The sequence below is a fragment of the Phalangium opilio genome, unplaced genomic scaffold (genome assembly GCF_054372755.1).
Source record: "Phalangium opilio isolate 3A_F unplaced genomic scaffold, DU_Popi_V2 ptg000209l_1, whole genome shotgun sequence".
Taxonomy (NCBI): Eukaryota; Metazoa; Arthropoda; class Arachnida; order Opiliones; family Phalangiidae; genus Phalangium; species Phalangium opilio.
This window is the reverse complement of record NW_028324217.1, coordinates 19,958,347-19,974,538: the sequence shown is the minus strand read 5'-3', so window position 1 is coordinate 19,974,538 and position 16,192 is coordinate 19,958,347. Positions and strand designations below refer to the sequence as shown.

The window sequence follows — 16,192 nt, the reverse complement described above, 5'->3', positions numbered from 1 at the left end:
GGTATTTTTCGATTAGCTTGTAAGAAATGGACATTCCGTCGCTACAGATGGCTAAGAAATTCACGTGAAAAAGATATTTGGTTAAAATAGCATGCTTAAGTGGGGTCGAGTCTGGAGTTTGTTCTTTTCAGTGGTTTCACGTTACATGTCTAAAACTCAAGAAAATCCCCAAAGGAAAATGGGTTTGTCCTAACTGTAGTGATGTAATCAAGAACAGAAGAAGACTGAAATTTTAATGAGTTCCTACTTTTTACCCAATTAATTGATTGACTAGGATATAATACCTATTTAAATGAATGTGATAAACTAGCTGCCAAACGTTTAACATAATGTGATTAAGAAACTAGCTCACTAAACAAACTACTTAGTTTTAAACCAGTTAATTAGAAGAAAATGCATTAATAGGAGAAACTGAGATTTAATTTTGAGATAAAGAATATCTGCCTGAAATTTAATTTTGTGATAAAGGATAACTACCTGAAATTGAATTTAGCGATAAAATATTCAGTTTAAAATAATCAAAGTAGACGAAGTTGAAAAACTATACTACAAATAGCTTTATTAGTGGATGTTCCTATCAAACAAAAAATCTTGTTTACATAGGAGTTTGTTTAATTAATAAAATTTACATTTGGCAAATATAATTCCTATTATTATTATTATAATGAATAATATACTTTTTTAAAATTAACCGGTTCATCATTCACTAGAAGTAACAAATTAAATTCTTAAGTATTACTATTATTCAATGGAAACCACTGAGCTTAGTTTACAATTTTTAAATAAATATGGTTCAATTTCCTCTAAAATATCATTAAGCTGGTCGGAAGATTCAAGGCCAGTGAAAAACAGAACTTTGTCCTTATCACCCTGAAAGAAAGACTGACTCAATTGTAGCTTTTCTATTTTCTCATCTCTCTTTTCTATGTCACAAGTTAGTTTCCTTATTTCCTCATCAGAACTTCTAATCATGTCATTAACGTCTTTAAGTTGAGTTGTCAAAGCTTCAATTAATTCTTTATATTCTTTAATTTTAAATTCTAAACCTTCCGCTTCAAACCTTGAGCAAACCCTTAAAATTGTTTGTCCGCAAAAGTCAGTTGTATTTGGCTCTATCTGACAGCAGATATCAACACCAACGGACTCTGTTTGTTCACAAAAATCAACGCCAACAGACTATGTTTGTCCACAAAGGTCAATGCCAGACCCCTAATTCAGGTTCACTTAATTCTGTCAGTCCAGAAATATCTGTATCTATTACCTCCATACATTCACAAAAGTCAGTTTCATCCTGGTTAATATTTTGTGAAGTATGCGCAATAATATCTGATTCGGATTTATGGCTATCGCTTTTGTTGATAAACGACAAGTTTTCCTCAAAAGCAACGGAACGGGAAAAATTATCCAACGGTGTTGATGTTGCTTCTGGTTGATGGGATACTGTCGAACTACCCCTCTTTGGTGTTGAAAAATGTAGTCTTGACCTTTTAATTCTTCTTTCGTAACGTGCCACTTTAGCGGGAGTCTGAAACGTGGACGTATCTGATAAAGATTGACTATTTATATCATCAAATGATGGTAACCAGTCTGGATTAGTTTTATCATAAAGTTTGGCTGCTTGCCCTATAAGAGGCGTTAAAATTAACATATCTGAATGACTAAATGATAATATTTTGACATCTTACCTGAATAAAAATGCCTCGAGCAAACTTTTAGCTTAGACCTAGAAGCTAAATCAAAATCGCTAAGCCTTAGCTTGATAATCCACTGTTTTCGTCTTTCAGTAGATAGTTCTTCAGTTTGGGTTCCTTGTCCAGATATTACCCCAGGAATACAATAAAATTTAATTTCCCGAGTGTCTTCGATGCTTCTAAATTTTCGCTTTTCACCCACGCAATCTTTTACACAACAACGCTGATGTTTCCTGCTCATTTACGCGAAACGCGTTTCTAATGGCGGCTCTCTTGTTTACCTTTGAAAATCACATGGCGCCACCACGCGCCACCATCATTTCTTCTACTTCTCCCCCCCGCTACGTAAAAGATGACGTTGCAGCCAATGCCCAAAAAATTACTCTATTGTAGGATAACATATTTATAGAGATAGATAACAACTTTTATAATTAAAAGTAGAAAATAATATCTCTTAAAATTCTCGCGTGATAAACTGGTTTCACGCCAATTAAATAGCTATAGTCCCATAAAGCTATTTGTATTAATTCCTCCATGGTTTTTTCGCCAAACTGAGAACTACGCGTTTTACGTCACGTTATCCAAAAAGCCGACTATTTTCTTTGAAGACCGCGCTAGCTCAGCGCTAAGCACCGTGTCGTCAAAATTCAAAGACAAAATCCCGTTATGTAGGACACTGCTAGCAGCGCTGGGCTCTGCTGAACGCGGCCCAGATTTCCATCATGATTATAAAATCTAAGCCTAATTATTTAAAGTGTATTTTACTTTCGGCTCACTCTGAACCGTTAATGTCTCTGCATACAGAAACGAAAACCAAACCCAAACGTTTACTTTTTGGTTCACTAGGCCTATTGACAAACAAAAGTTCATTTGACCAACATAGCAGCGTTGAGCTTGTATTCACTGTGACTTTAGAAAGGATTATGCTATAAACAGATGTAGTATAGCTTAAGTAATATATAAACATCCATTTTAAATAATAATATTAAAAAATATCTTTGGAATATCAAAATGAAACGGAGCTTTAAAGCTACAAAAGTGCTAAATGCATCATAATTACGAAAAATATTTCCACATATTCATTTTATATTATGGAAAACGGGAATATTAAGGTTCAGAAGGATTTCTTTACACATCAAAACAAAACGAACTTCTAACGCAGCGCACTAGTGTTACAAAGGACGGACACATATAGACAAACACATAGACTGCTGTTTTACCCTTTCCGTATTAATTTTGAGTTGAGAGACATGATTATCTTAAATATTAAAATAAATATAATTAATATTAAATATTTTCTTCTATAGTTGTTCGCCTTATTGAGCGTTACATCGTTTTGAAAAAGAACAATTAAACATTCTTGAGAGACTTGACTAATATTGGCGTTTGATATGAAGCATACGCCGGTTGCTTCGCCTTCATCAAATAGGTAGTATATAAGGGTGTCGAATCGCAGCTATGGATAAGAACAGCGCAATTGCGTGAACCTTTGGTGGAAGCCCCACCATTGGGAGGCCGGACGTTTCTCGTAACCCTGGCCGATCGCCGCGTATGTCTTAACCTTAAGGAGTAGAAGCCAGGTGTACAGACTGGTGTCCATGTGGGATGGACAAAAACAAAGACCAGAAGATGGTGGTGTTAGAAGCCAGGTTTACAGACTGGTGTCCATGTGGGATGGACAAAAACAAAGATCAGAAGATGGTGGTGTTAGAAGCCAGGTGTACAGACTGGTGTCCATGTGGGATGGACAAAAACAAAGACCAGAAGATGGTGGTGTTAGATGCCAGGTGTACAAACTGGTGTCCATGTGGGATGGACAAAAACAAAGACCATAAAATGACGGTGATAGAAGCCAGTAAGTACAGACTGGTGTCTATGTGGAATGGACAAAGACCACAAAATGGTGGTGTTTGAAGCCAATAAGTACAGATTGGTATTCATGTAGAATAGACAATTGACTAGTCAGATGAAGTAATAGTGGCCAGTTGATTTGTGGATAGACTCAAGTTTTGAAATTTCCGGGAACTGTGAATACGGTCCGGAAATAGCGAACACATTTGCTTCAATTCGGAAACTGCGAACACGGTCCCCTGGGGTGTAAGTCAATAACAACAGACAGACACACACACACACACACAGACACGTCGAAATTAGAACCTCTCCGTGACTACGTCACTCGGAGAGGTAAAAACATTACGAAAATCATTCCCCCAATGTTGCCAAATAAATTGAGAGAGAAGACAGAAAGGCTATAAGTTATAGAATAATAAAACTTAATGCGAAAATTCAGAACCCCTTCATGTTGGGGCCACTGGGCCAGTTTCGGTTTAAAGGTTACGTCGGCGCCGTTTATTACCGATCTGGAACGCTAGATGGCGCCAGGAGAAGACAGTGTTGTATAGGATTTCCAAAAAAGTCCATACCCCACGATTGGCTGAATTATATGACGTCATACAAAGACCCTATTCTGGACTGTCCAATACAATATCAATCATGGCTTGCTAGAACCCGCGCGTAGGGCGTCCGTTTATAGTATATTGTCGCGTCTTTTTCTTTCAGGATTCGGTTTCATCCGGTTTTCGCAACGGTTTTCTAAGTTTGAAATTCATTCTAACTTTGCTGTCGTAGAGAGCTGTACTAGACTAGTTCGTTACGATTTGAATATAAAGTTGACACGAATTTGTTGCTGTTTTTATAATTTTTTGTTACATTTATTATAATTTTCATAACATAATTTAAGAATTAATTGTACTAGTAACTGAAATATTAGAAAATATTTTGTAGTTTAGGAAAATATCACAGTGAGTGAAACGTTTGTTTTGACCAAGGCTTAGGAAACTTTCAAATTTTGGCTTTGGAAATTCATTTATAAGTAAAGATACTATGGTGACTAAAGGTAAAAAATTTAACTAAACCAATTACTGTCTGACAAATTAGAAATCCATTATGTTTTGCAGAACATATCCATAGAATTAAGCTTAGTAAAGCAGTTTTTGAAAGATGGACAACGGAGAAGAATCGGTGGGGTATGGGAATAGGATCACAAAATGATAAATTTGTGACATTCCTGCTTGACAAACTGCAGTAAGTTTTTGAGGCCCCCAACCCTCTTTTTCACAGTAATTATTATGCTGTTGGCTAATATATATTTATATGTTTATTGAAAACAAGCCAGGGGGAAATGTGTCATAAATGGACCCAAAGTGTGTTTGATACCACTGAGAAAATTACTCAAACTGACCCCATTACCACATTTGAGATGATGACATCTCCAGGGTTTCCTCCTCAAAGACATTATCGGCGTGTGACACCAAAAGGTAGATATTCAATGCTTTATTCACCTAACTAAGCCCGGGAGTTTATTTTTTCTTTTATTTGCAGATAAACCAGAGACTCCTACCTATAAGAGGCTAGGTTTGGCTATGGAGTCACCATTGGCTAATACGCCTGTTAAAAGAACTCCAACAAAACGGGCAAAACGTACCTTATTTGAAGTGGAAATGGAAGAGGAGGAAGAGCTTGAAAAGTAAACATGCCCTTTTCATTTGTGTTAAACTTAAAACAATCCTACAGTCTTGGTTCTTTCTAATTTGGGCAACCTTAATTCAGGGAGGAAGATGGAGATGAAATGGAAAGAGACGCTGATGAAGTAGAGCAGGAGGCATTGGGAGACGAACTTGAAAATCTAGAGTAATATTTTTTGGAATATTGTTTAATAAATTTGTTAGAAATTTTCCTAAATCTCCGCAAACACTTATAGTAATGAAGGAGAATGTGATGATCTCAATTTTGAAAATGATTTTACGGAAGATGACGATAAAGATGCTGATTATGAAGAATTAATAATTGAGTACAATGAAGTAAGTTCTCCCACTTTAATTCTTCAATCTTCTTATAATTTCAAATTAATACTTATATGTTACTCTTTTTAGCCTGTGCCGCAAAAACCTAAACATCTAACGGTTGAAGAAATAATAAGGGAACCTATGTGTTTTGTGTTTACTCCTTTTCTGACATCTCTTGTTCAAAAAGCTTTTGGAACAAAGTGCCAATATTGCAAATCAGCCATCACCTACAAAGTTCATAGGCGAGCTACCGCCTTCATTTATACGTGGAATTGTTGCGAAGGATCAGGTGGAAAACATGCTAAGGTAATTAGTAGATTTCCATTGTTTTCTTTCAACCACAAATGCCTAAGGTATATCTCAACACTTATAGGGCAAATGGGAAAGCCAACCCAATTTTCACGGTCTCTATGCTGGAAATTTATCACTTGCAAGTTCAATAGTTCTCTCTGGTAACCAGTATGGAAAAGTGGCGTTATTTATGCAACATTCCAATGTACATTTTTTTGGAAAGACACCTTTTTCAGGTAATTCACTCTTTTTCTTTATGGTGCTGGGCCCCATTCTGTAACGTCCATTCAGAGAAGCTACTCTGTTAGAGCCCTATCCTATTATAAGGAGAGAAATACTCCATAGAGTACTTTTCATCATGCCTACAAACATATCCCTAGTAAAGATTCTGCCCAAAAACTATTCTTCCCTTTTTTTAATATGATCTACATCCTGTCACAGCCCTACTCCTCTTTTGCTGTTTATAGTTTTGAAGAGAATTACAAAATAAGCGTCCTTCAAGATAGAAATTCAATTTCCTTTTATAGTTTTTTACAAATTTTTAAAAACAATGGCTTACCCCACACCTGCGTTTACGATTTTCTAGTGGTACCGCAGGGTTTGTACACGACCTGGAAAAGTCTAGGAAATTAGAAGTAGTAATGGATAGGCGGGTACACTAGCCATACAGTCTCTAGGTAACGTAGCTTTGCGCGTGCTGACAAGAGACAAAAACTTGAGGATCTTCGGGATTTAAAATAAGCGCGAGTTTTTTAGCACGAGTGCACGGACCTCTAGGCCTTAGTTTCAAATACGTGTAATAGGCTGTAGGCAATTTCACACTTATTTGAAACTAGGGCCTAGAGTGCACTGGAGCTAAAAAAACTGGCGGATATTTTAGATCCTGAAGTTTTTTTCTCTTGACAGCACGTACAAAGCTACGTCACATACAGACGTGGGTTTGCGCGTGCTGACAACCGATGTTGTAACAGAGTATATACAGAATAGGGTCTTTGCGCCTGACGTCAAGTTACCTTCCCCCTTTCCTCTCCCCTTGCCGGCTGCCCGCTCTGGCCACGTTAGGACGCCATGTTGACATCCCCTGAAAACCGGTTTTCGCCCCCTATTTCTTCTCCCTTTTTACTCTCGCGGAAACACCCTATAAGCTGCCGTCGAAGATAGGGAGTTGCCTATCCTGTAGAGTGAAAACAAATTTCCTCACGCGCATTCTTTATCCATGGTAATAGTTTCAAAAAGAGGGCTAAAAAAATTGGGAATTTAATTTTTGTTAAAAGGAGTCTTTTCATGAACTCCTTCGGTGGAAAGGTAAGAACACCCTTCATCTCTACCCCCCCCCCCCGCAAAATATTCTCTTCGCGGGAGGGATGAACACCCTTCGCCAAACACCAATGTATCACTTGTGTGTAAAATGCATATGCTTTTTGGCTTGAAAGGCTAAATTTTCAGTCTGCAACTGGCTTTAGGAATTTAAAGCGTATATTTAGAATATATTAATTTATATTTATATGATTAAAAAAGCCTAATTGCAATTAAAATTATACTATTTCATTAAAATTAGGCTTTTTTAATCACATAAATTAATATATTCTAAATATACGCTTTAAATTCCTAAAGCCAGTTGCAGACTGAAAATTTAGCCTTTCAAGCCAAAAAGCATATGCATTTTACACACAAGTGATACATTGGTGTTTGGCGGACGAACTTGAAATTCACGAAATGTCTCAGTGTGTCACTGGATTTAGAGCCTGAGACCAAAAATATTGTAGTTCTACCCCATCAGATTCCATCAAAAGCGTGGCTGTCAAAAAATGATGGGGGGGGGCTTAGTCTGCCGGTCCCTTTTTGATATTGGCCTTTAAATAAAATCCCTATGTTGCTGGGGGAGGAAAGCGTGGCCGAAGGGTGTTCATCCCTCCCGCGAAGAGAATATTTTGCGGGGGGGGTAGAGATGAAGGGTGTTCTTACCTTTCCACCGAAGGAGTTCATGAAAAGACTCCTTTTAACAAAAATTAAATTCCCAATTTTTTTAGCCCTCTTTTTGAAACTATTACCATGGATAAAGAATGCGCGTGAGGAAATTTGTTTTCACTCTACAGGATAGGCAACTCCCTATCTTCGACGGCAGCTTATAGGGTGTTACCGCGAGAGTAAAAAGGGAGAAGAAATAGGGGGCGAAAACCGGTTTTCATGGGATGTCAACATGGCGTCCTAACGTGGCCAGAGCGGGCAGCCGGCAAGAGGAGAGGAAAGGGGGAAGGTAACTTGACGTCAGGCGCAAAGACCCTATTCTGTATATACTCTGTTACAACATCCGTTGTCAGCACGCGCAAACCCACGTCTGTATGTGACGTAGCTTTGTACGTGCTGTCAAGAGAAAAAAACTTCAGGATCTAAAATATCCGCCAGTTTTTTTAGCTCCAGTGCACTCTAGGCCCTAGTTTCAAATAAGTGTGAAATTGCCTACAGCCTACTACACGTATTTGAAACTAAGGCCTAGATGTCCGTGCACTCGTGCTAAAAAAACTGGCGGATATTTTAAATCCTGAAGATCCTCAAGTTTTTTGTCTATTGTCAGCACGCATAAATCTAGGTTGCATAGAGACCTAGCTTTACGCGTGCTGACAACCGATGTTGTAACAGAGTATATACAGAATAAGATGCCGTCCGAGATAGGGTGTTGCCTATCCTATAGCGTGAAAACAAATTTCCTCAAGCGCATGCTATTACTACCGTGAATTGATAGAAGGCCGGAGACCAAGGAGACTGTATAATAGGCGATTTAAAAAATGACGTTTCACATGGGGCGCGCGCAGAAACGCGGGAGGGAAAAATGCCATCCATCTCCGCTTTCCTCCCCCATTACATCGTTTGTACAGGGAACTTTTTAAAAAGGCCTAATATATATCCTCCTTGCTGAAAGCTCTCTCTCCCAATAAACATGTTTTTCCCCTACCAACCTCCCTCCCTCCCCCCTCCCCAAAGACCCTTCGCTCGGGAGAGAGGAAAGGGGAAGTAGTTTCTATCAATTCACTATGCCTCTGCATTCAAAAAGCCCGCGAAATTTAAACTACATTTCTTTCCTCTCTCCTCTCCGGGCGAGACGCCCGTCTCCCTCCTCCCCCTCTCACTATATACCAGGCACGGCAGGCAGGCAGCCAGGCAGTTCTCTCTCTACGTCGCGCTTTCAATTCGTTTCTCGGAGAGACCAAATTCTCCGTGAGCCCCCCTTTCAAAAACGTTACCAGTGCTAGTGGCTCTCTAAGAGCGTGGCGCACATGCGCAATCGGCGCAACCGAGAGAAAAAAAAGTCAGAGAAGTTTGTTTACATTATTACGCGGCCGAGGCTTGAGTTTTACGGTGTCGTGTCGGACTGTCACTGTCTCGGTGATACTCCGATACTCGAGCCGCTTCGCGAATCGTGCGTGCCTACAGTGCTTCGGCGACGGGTTTTTCTCCGAGCTTCTCTCTCTCCGTATCGTGTACGCGTCTGGTAAAATAAATCAGGGGTGGGGGGGGGGGAGGGGGTCTTGTGGCGTGGGCGTCGGGTTTTAAAAAATTCCGAAAAAATATAAAAGAAAATGAAATTTGTATTTGTAAGGACGCTTACTTTGTCATTCTCTTCAAAACTATAAAAACGGTACAACTTTATGAATTCCGAACTACCCAGCAGCGGTTCCCACGGATGGGCCATGCCATTACAAAAGCTGGGAGAGTAGAAAATGAAGTGATTTTTTATCGATTCTTCTACTAATTATAAGACCAGTCTGTATGGTGTAACATTCGGGAAATACTCCAGAGTGATTTTAAAGTTGAAATTAGGTTCAGATTTTAATAATAATTTTAATTAAGGACGTCCGACCAATCGCGCAACGCCCTGCCTTTTTGTTAACCAAATCCTCGTGTCACGCGCCATGTCTCGCGCCACGATTGTCACGTCGCGCACAAATTTTATCAAATCTCGTGATAAATTTCATTCGACACGGAACGTGTCACGAGAATTTTGTTAACAGAAAGGCAGGGCGTCCTTATTTAAAATTATCCTTAAAATCTGAACCTAATTTTAATTTTAAAATTTTTATGATGTATTTCCTAAATGTTTCACTATGCAGACTGGTCTTATAATTTGTTCAAGATTCAATAAAAAAATCACTTGATTTTCTACTTCACCCTCCCTTTTTAAGTGGCGTGCACTTGATAGCGCTAACATCCTTACATATAATACCTTTGAACACGAAATCTGATAGTGATTAGCCCTCGATATAATTATAGTGAGGCTTATCAGCTCCTCTTGTTGGTTGCCCCAAGTTTTTATTGTTGTGCTAAAAGCATTCACTTAGTTATTTTGTATACGAGAAGCTATGGGAAACCTTTTTCTTTTAGAAGGACAGGATGGTTGCAATTTAGGGGGGGGGGGGGTTACAAAGTCAGGACCAATAAACTTATTGACTCAAGGGACAGACAAGGACATTGGTTAAAGAATTTTTAGCTTTCCGATGCTTTTGAAATGAAAGCAATGTCTTTTTACTGTTTTCCTACTACAAATTTGTCATAGCGTTGGTGTTGGGTAAAAAACTGAAGTACAGTCAAAACAAAACTGGAGACTTCAGTTACGGTTTTACTATCCATTAAAAGCACTCAAAACCTTTTAAAACCCATGATTATTAAAATTATATTAAAAATCTAATGATATTACTAACTTCGAAGACATAACACTGAAAAGAAAATCCTACAACGAAAGCTTACGATGAGAGAGAGAGAGAGAGGGAAAACGAAAGCGTGCGGGGGGGAGTGAGATCGCTAGCGTACGCGATGGCGATACGAAGAGAGAGGGAACTCCAGATCGGAGGGAAACGAAGCTCCGCTGCCTGCCTGGTATATTAGTGAGAGGGGGAAGGAGGAGAGGGGGAATCCCGCTCGGAGAGGAGAGAGAGAGGAAAGAAAGTTAGTTTCAATCTCGCGGGCTTTTTTGAGTGAAAAAAACAAGTTGATAATTTTCGTACACTACTGCACTTTGTGCGCGTGATACATCAGAGATTATGCTGGATGGTTAGGTTAGGTTTCGTAAAATAGAGGGGACGGTTTACGGTCATAGTGATTTCTGGTTTAGGGGATCCAGGATTTTGTTTTAGATACATTATTTGATTCGTATGGTTTTTAAAAATTATTCTTTAGTGGGGTGCACAATTTAGTTTCATTAATATTATTTGAAATGTGACGTTATTAGAAATTAAGGGCATACACGATTGTGTTTCAGACATATTTTTAGTTGTACGATTTATTGGAGATCAACTATACGGGGGGTCACGTGAGGCGTGTAAAATTAGTATTAAGGCCCAGCCCTTGGGCCATCTTGTTGTATGCATATACATGTATAGAAAGCCTTCTCTCACTGAGGGGTGATTCGATACGGTGGGGTTCCTTTCTAAATTACATAGACATCAGGTTCACGTTCAATAGACCTGTAAGTTGATGGATTTATTTTTTTTGGCAAAGAAAAACAGAAATTGGTTACTGCGAGGGTTTATTTCTGATTGTGTTGATTTTATACGATTTACGTAAAGAGAAAAAATGTAAACTAAACTAGAAATGGCACCTTATAGTGTCGTGGTCACTGTATTTTGGTGTATTGAATTGGGCATGGATTTCTCAAGTTTATGTGGCACTTTTCGTAACTGTATAGTGTATGCGAGCCAATGTATAGAGTAGAGAGAGGATTAGACGGTGTATCCCTCCCTCTAAGCGCGCTTTTGTAAGAGGGGATACAGTACGTGCCTGGTAGGGGGGTGACACTGAGCTAAGAGATAGAAGGGTATGACGTTTGCTTACGTAGAACTGACATTACTCTATGAGTAATGCCACTAAGTATGCAATCGTCACACCCTTTTATCTCTTAGCTCAGTGTAATCCCCCTACTGGGCGCGCAAAGTAGTCCCTGATACAAGAGCGCGACCAGAGGGAGGGATACACCGTCTACACCCCCTCTACCAGTAGTCCGTTACTAGTCTATAGCCTTAGATCGTTGTTGGGTGATGTACAACCTTAGCACATTGGAAGCACACGGACTAATGCAAAATGATTTTTGCCTTGTTTGAGAATAATAAAATAAAGGGGGCTAGATAAAATTCATCCCCTCTCACCTTTAGAGAAAACGATATATAGACATGGAGACTGGGGAGTTCTCGCTAGCGAGCATATATCATTATTATTAAATTGGGCATGAAATTGTTTTTCACCATCAGCTATCAGCTTCATTTTTTGAAGCCAGCTGTTGATGTTTTCTGGGAGAGGACGCAAAAAGAAACTTTCGAAGAATTGTCGGGAAAAGAACTTGTAGTAGCTGGAGATGGAAGGATGGACAGTCCAGGGCATTCCGCCATGTTTTGCACTTACACTTTGGCAGATACTGAATCAAAGAAAATCTTAACTATATCCAACAAAGACGTTCGACACGCTGAAGGGAAAAGCCCGAACATGGAGCTCCTGGCTTTCAAAGGTGCTTCCAAAGAGGTTCTGGAGCTTGGCGCCCAACACAATGTCAAAGTGCTGGAAGTCGTCACAGATGCTCATTCTTCAATTTCAGCTGAGCTAAGTTAGTTTGAAGCACGACATTAACATTTGGCGATTTTAGAATGCATGGTATATTTATGAAAAAAAATTCGTAGGGAAGGAGGATTCTTGTTTGCAGGGTGTAAAACACTCGTGGGACACGTGGCATGGTGGCAAAATAATTTTAAAGAGATTGAACGAAGTAAATATGATTCCATTTTTAAATCTCTTGTCACACCCTTTATCAAGTGAATGAAACAGAACTTGTTTCATGTAGATTGGACTGAAATCTAAAGAACATAGAGATTTATGTCACTGGGCTCCTCTACTACGTAATCATTTCTGGTGGTGCTCCAAAAATTGTCAAGGACAGGTCTTCACTATGAAGGTATTGTGCTATGATTACCTTGAATGAATCTTGAAGAACAGGTGGTCAATTGAAATCCAAATATTTATAGAGTTTGTGGTTGACTTGTCTCCACCATGTTATCAACGAGCATGAGTGGCACTTGGAGATAGGCATGTTCAATCATTGCGACCATGAACCTTTAACTGAAGAGCAGCTGGAAAAACACCCCTGGTTACAAGCCAACTCTCCCACTTTCTTAAAATTAAGAAGCGAAGTTATGAGGAAGTACCTCTTGAAAAATATGGGATACTTCACAAACTTTAGGTATGCGTGAGTACCTAGAGATGAACTGTACCACCATTCACGCGCAAATCTTGTTTGTTACAGGCACACAGGCTTTCTCGAAAGTTACCACAGTCTAATTCTAATGTATGCCCCAAAAAGAATCGCTTTTGGGTATGTCTAACTTTGTTTCCATCGTTTACCATGTTGACATAGTAATTTTTGTCTGTGATGTAGCTACTGGGGCTACCAAATAAGGATTAAATTAGCCGCCATAGACCACAACAAGCACTGTGGAAGGCCTCGGGCTTGTAGACAAGATGGACAGCCAAAGTAAAATTTCATTAATATACTTATTATAGCCTATGTGTTTGTGAAATAAGCATAACGGTCATAAATGTGTGGATTCCAGAGATACACGTGCCTACTGTAAACGAACGAAGGCGTGGTACATTGTGCCAATATATGAGAAGAAAAAATATTCTTATATTCCGGAATTAATGCGGATCATTTTTGAACAGAGGGAAAACTTCAAGGTAAAAATAAAATCTGTTCTTTTTCAGCTATAAATTTATTATGATTTCTAGGGGTCATTGAAACAAAAAGTACCACTGGATGCTGATCACCCGTTAAGGATTGCCAAAACCAGAGGAATGGTAGAAGCCCCTTCAAAGGAGGAATTAAGAGAGAAACAGATATCTCGATTTTAAATAATAACTAAATTTCTTGGGAAATGACCGCAGAGCGACCCCCCACCACCCTAATCACTAGTAAGTCATAGGAAGGGAAATTTGTGGTCATCTTGCACTGTCAGTCCTTGAAGGGAAATGAAATCACTTTTCTAATTTCAAAAATAAACTTCAGCAATCCACGAAATAATAGGTTTCGACAGTTGGAATGCTGAGGAATCGACGCTTATTTGGCTTGGGATCCTAGACATAAGAGACCCAACAAAGGCTTGGGATCCTAGACATAAGAGACCCAACAACGGCTTGGGATCCTAGACATAAGAGACCCAACAAAGGCTTGGGATCCTACACATAAGACACCTGACAAATCCATCACCACCCTCTTCTTTGGACCAACGATAGTCGTCCCCATCACCAACGGGTAGGTAAGATGGTGCCTACATGACAGAATCACTGCTATTTAGTATCAGCTCTGGCTTGATATTGATGGCCTGAAACTGACGAAACAGTTTGTTGATGGTCCTTGCAGGTCTTGAGCTAGGGACCTTGTAATGGATGCAGCGAGATGGCGTCATTTGGCATTGGTGACCTTTCATCCCGCATATACCCGCTTAGTCGGTAAACGTTAGGGGCGGCATGGTTTGGGCTGACTTGGCGGTATACCGGTGTCTCCTTGGTCACTTAGATGGACAACACATCCCCATACGATAAAGGACTTCAACCGTTGAAATAAAAGAGAACCAAAGCACGTAACGTATTATTACTTATTAGACTCTAAACTTGGCCTTAATACATCAGTTCATATTTCTTGTTTTATAACCCTCATACTTAATGACATCGGAGGAGAGGTTCCTCAGTATCACCACCATGAAGGGGCCGGATACCTTCCCGCAATTGGAAGCGCCAGAGGAGTTACCCACATCGGAGGCATCAGCGCGGAAGGACCTACATACCAATGTACCGTTACCATATCTAGATAAGGAATGTACCGAACGCCCTGGAAGCGGAGTCAACGAAGGAAACATGATGCGCCAGTGTCGAACGAGAAGCCTAAATTCCTGTGCCACAAGCAACCAAGAAAGAACCCGAGTCGTTTTGTATCTCAAGCGATACAGGCTCGAGAAGAGACGCTGTAAAGGAGTTTTCCTCCGCGGTCTAACCCGGTTTCTCCTTTCCATTAGTTAGTATGCTGTGGCATAGGGGCTAGCCACCACCCCTCTATGCAATGTAAAGGGACCCACCTGTAAACTAGCCACAGGCTTAGTGTAGAAATCCCTTCATAGACAAAGCCTAGTTATTATTATTAGTCCATCTATATCTATATAAATCAAAGTCCTGACTGACTGACAGACTGATAATCAACGCCCAGCCCAAACCGCTTGCCCTAGAAAGCTGAAACTTTGCAGGAACGTTACTTAAAAGTAGTAGGCGCGTACTAAGAAAGATTTTTCCAATTCGCCGCCATCTTAAAAAATGGCGCCAACAAATGTAAACTCTTCTCCATGCAACAAGGCGTTTCAACCGATTTCACAAATATTTAGTACACTGGCAACCTATAGACGGGCTGAATGGTCTTTCGGGTTCGATTTGTGGCCATCTTTTTAAATGGCGGCCAAAAACTTAAAAACCCTTCTTTATGGAATAATGACCGCGTGAATAGTAATAAAAAATGTCCCGACGGGCTAGCGGGCAACGCCGAGTGCCTTTGCTCCTACGGTGTTACAAAAATATTATTTATCTGTTAAATCTAACCATTCTTTGTATCATTTTGATGGAAGTTCTTATTACACGCGAGCGACGCCGCGGGTAACAGCTAGTCAGAACATATATATCAACCAATTTTTAAATTTAAATTAAATACAAAATTTTACTTCCTAATTTTTACCTACTACTATTTTGTTTAATAATTATATATTTGTTATGCCTAATAATAATAATAATAATAATAATAATAATAAGCTTTATTTCGTGGATTTTCCCATTCAGGCTAGAGTCTGGTTTACAAGGGAGTCCAGTTTTAAATTACAATTTTAAGTTTTTGAGTTTTAAAATAATTAATTTCCATGTACAGTCAATATTAATTCGTGAGCTAAGTTAATTTTAAGTTACAGATTTGTTATTCATCTATATACAATCATTAAAGTTTTCAAAATCTAAGTTTTAGTTTTAAAGTAGTTTATGAGTTCACGTTTAAATACAGAAATTGATATTGATTTCTTAATTGGTTCCGGCAAAGTGTTCCATAGTTTTACACCTCTGGATTTTATACTTTTTTGACTATACATATTCTTAGTGTTCTCGACATATAGATTTTGGACACTGCCTCTTGTAAAATGTTTCTTTGGACCATTAAGAGAATTATTGAAAATACTGCGAATGTACTCCGGAATCTCGTTTTTCATAATTTTATACATTAAGGTAAGAAGGTGAAGTTGATGCCTACTGGTTAAATTCAACCACCCTAAATCCGTTCTAGCTTCTGAAGCCGAACAACGTTTA

At 39.2% G+C, this 16,192-nt stretch overlaps 2 protein-coding genes across 7 annotated transcripts; one reads left to right on the top strand and one right to left on the bottom strand.

The window, feature by feature from the left end:
• Nucleotides 1-533: 533 nt before the first annotated feature.
• LOC149621147 (uncharacterized) lies at nt 534-2,046 on the bottom strand. Of its 2 annotated transcripts, none has more exons than XM_089855667.1 (2): nt 1,686-2,046; nt 534-1,623 (listed from the first exon to the last, which is right to left on the bottom strand). In XM_089855667.1, exons 1-2 carry the CDS (start codon nt 1,930-1,932, stop codon nt 1,196-1,198), a joined length of 675 nt encoding a protein of 224 aa, XP_089711793.1. In that variant the 5' UTR covers nt 1,933-2,046; the 3' UTR covers nt 534-1,195. The 2 variants fall into 2 exon arrangements, with proteins under 2 accessions (XP_089711793.1, XP_089711794.1); XM_089855668.1 differs by having other exon boundaries at nt 534-1,542.
• A 2,400-nt stretch (nt 2,047-4,446) lies between these two features.
• Nucleotides 4,447-15,571, top strand: LOC149621146 (uncharacterized). 5 transcript variants are annotated; one of them, XR_016375521.1, is made up of 11 exons: nt 5,950-6,063; nt 12,067-12,416; nt 12,490-12,575; nt 12,651-12,761; nt 12,832-13,046; nt 13,110-13,178; nt 13,242-13,337; nt 13,417-13,540; nt 13,592-13,774; nt 13,869-14,114; nt 14,223-15,571. XR_016375521.1 is itself a non-coding variant. In XM_089855663.1 (9 exons), the coding sequence occupies exons 1-9, from the start codon at nt 4,575-4,577 to the stop codon at nt 12,084-12,086; spliced, it is 1,005 nt and encodes a 334-aa protein (XP_089711789.1). In that variant the 5' UTR covers nt 4,447-4,574; the 3' UTR covers nt 12,087-12,223. The 5 variants fall into 5 exon arrangements, 1 of the variants encoding a protein (XP_089711789.1); XR_016375520.1 differs by lacking the exon at nt 5,950-6,063 and having other exon boundaries at nt 11,730-12,416; nt 13,887-14,114; XR_016375518.1 differs by lacking the exon at nt 5,950-6,063 and having other exon boundaries at nt 11,730-12,416.
• Nucleotides 15,572-16,192: the final 621 nt, after the last annotated feature.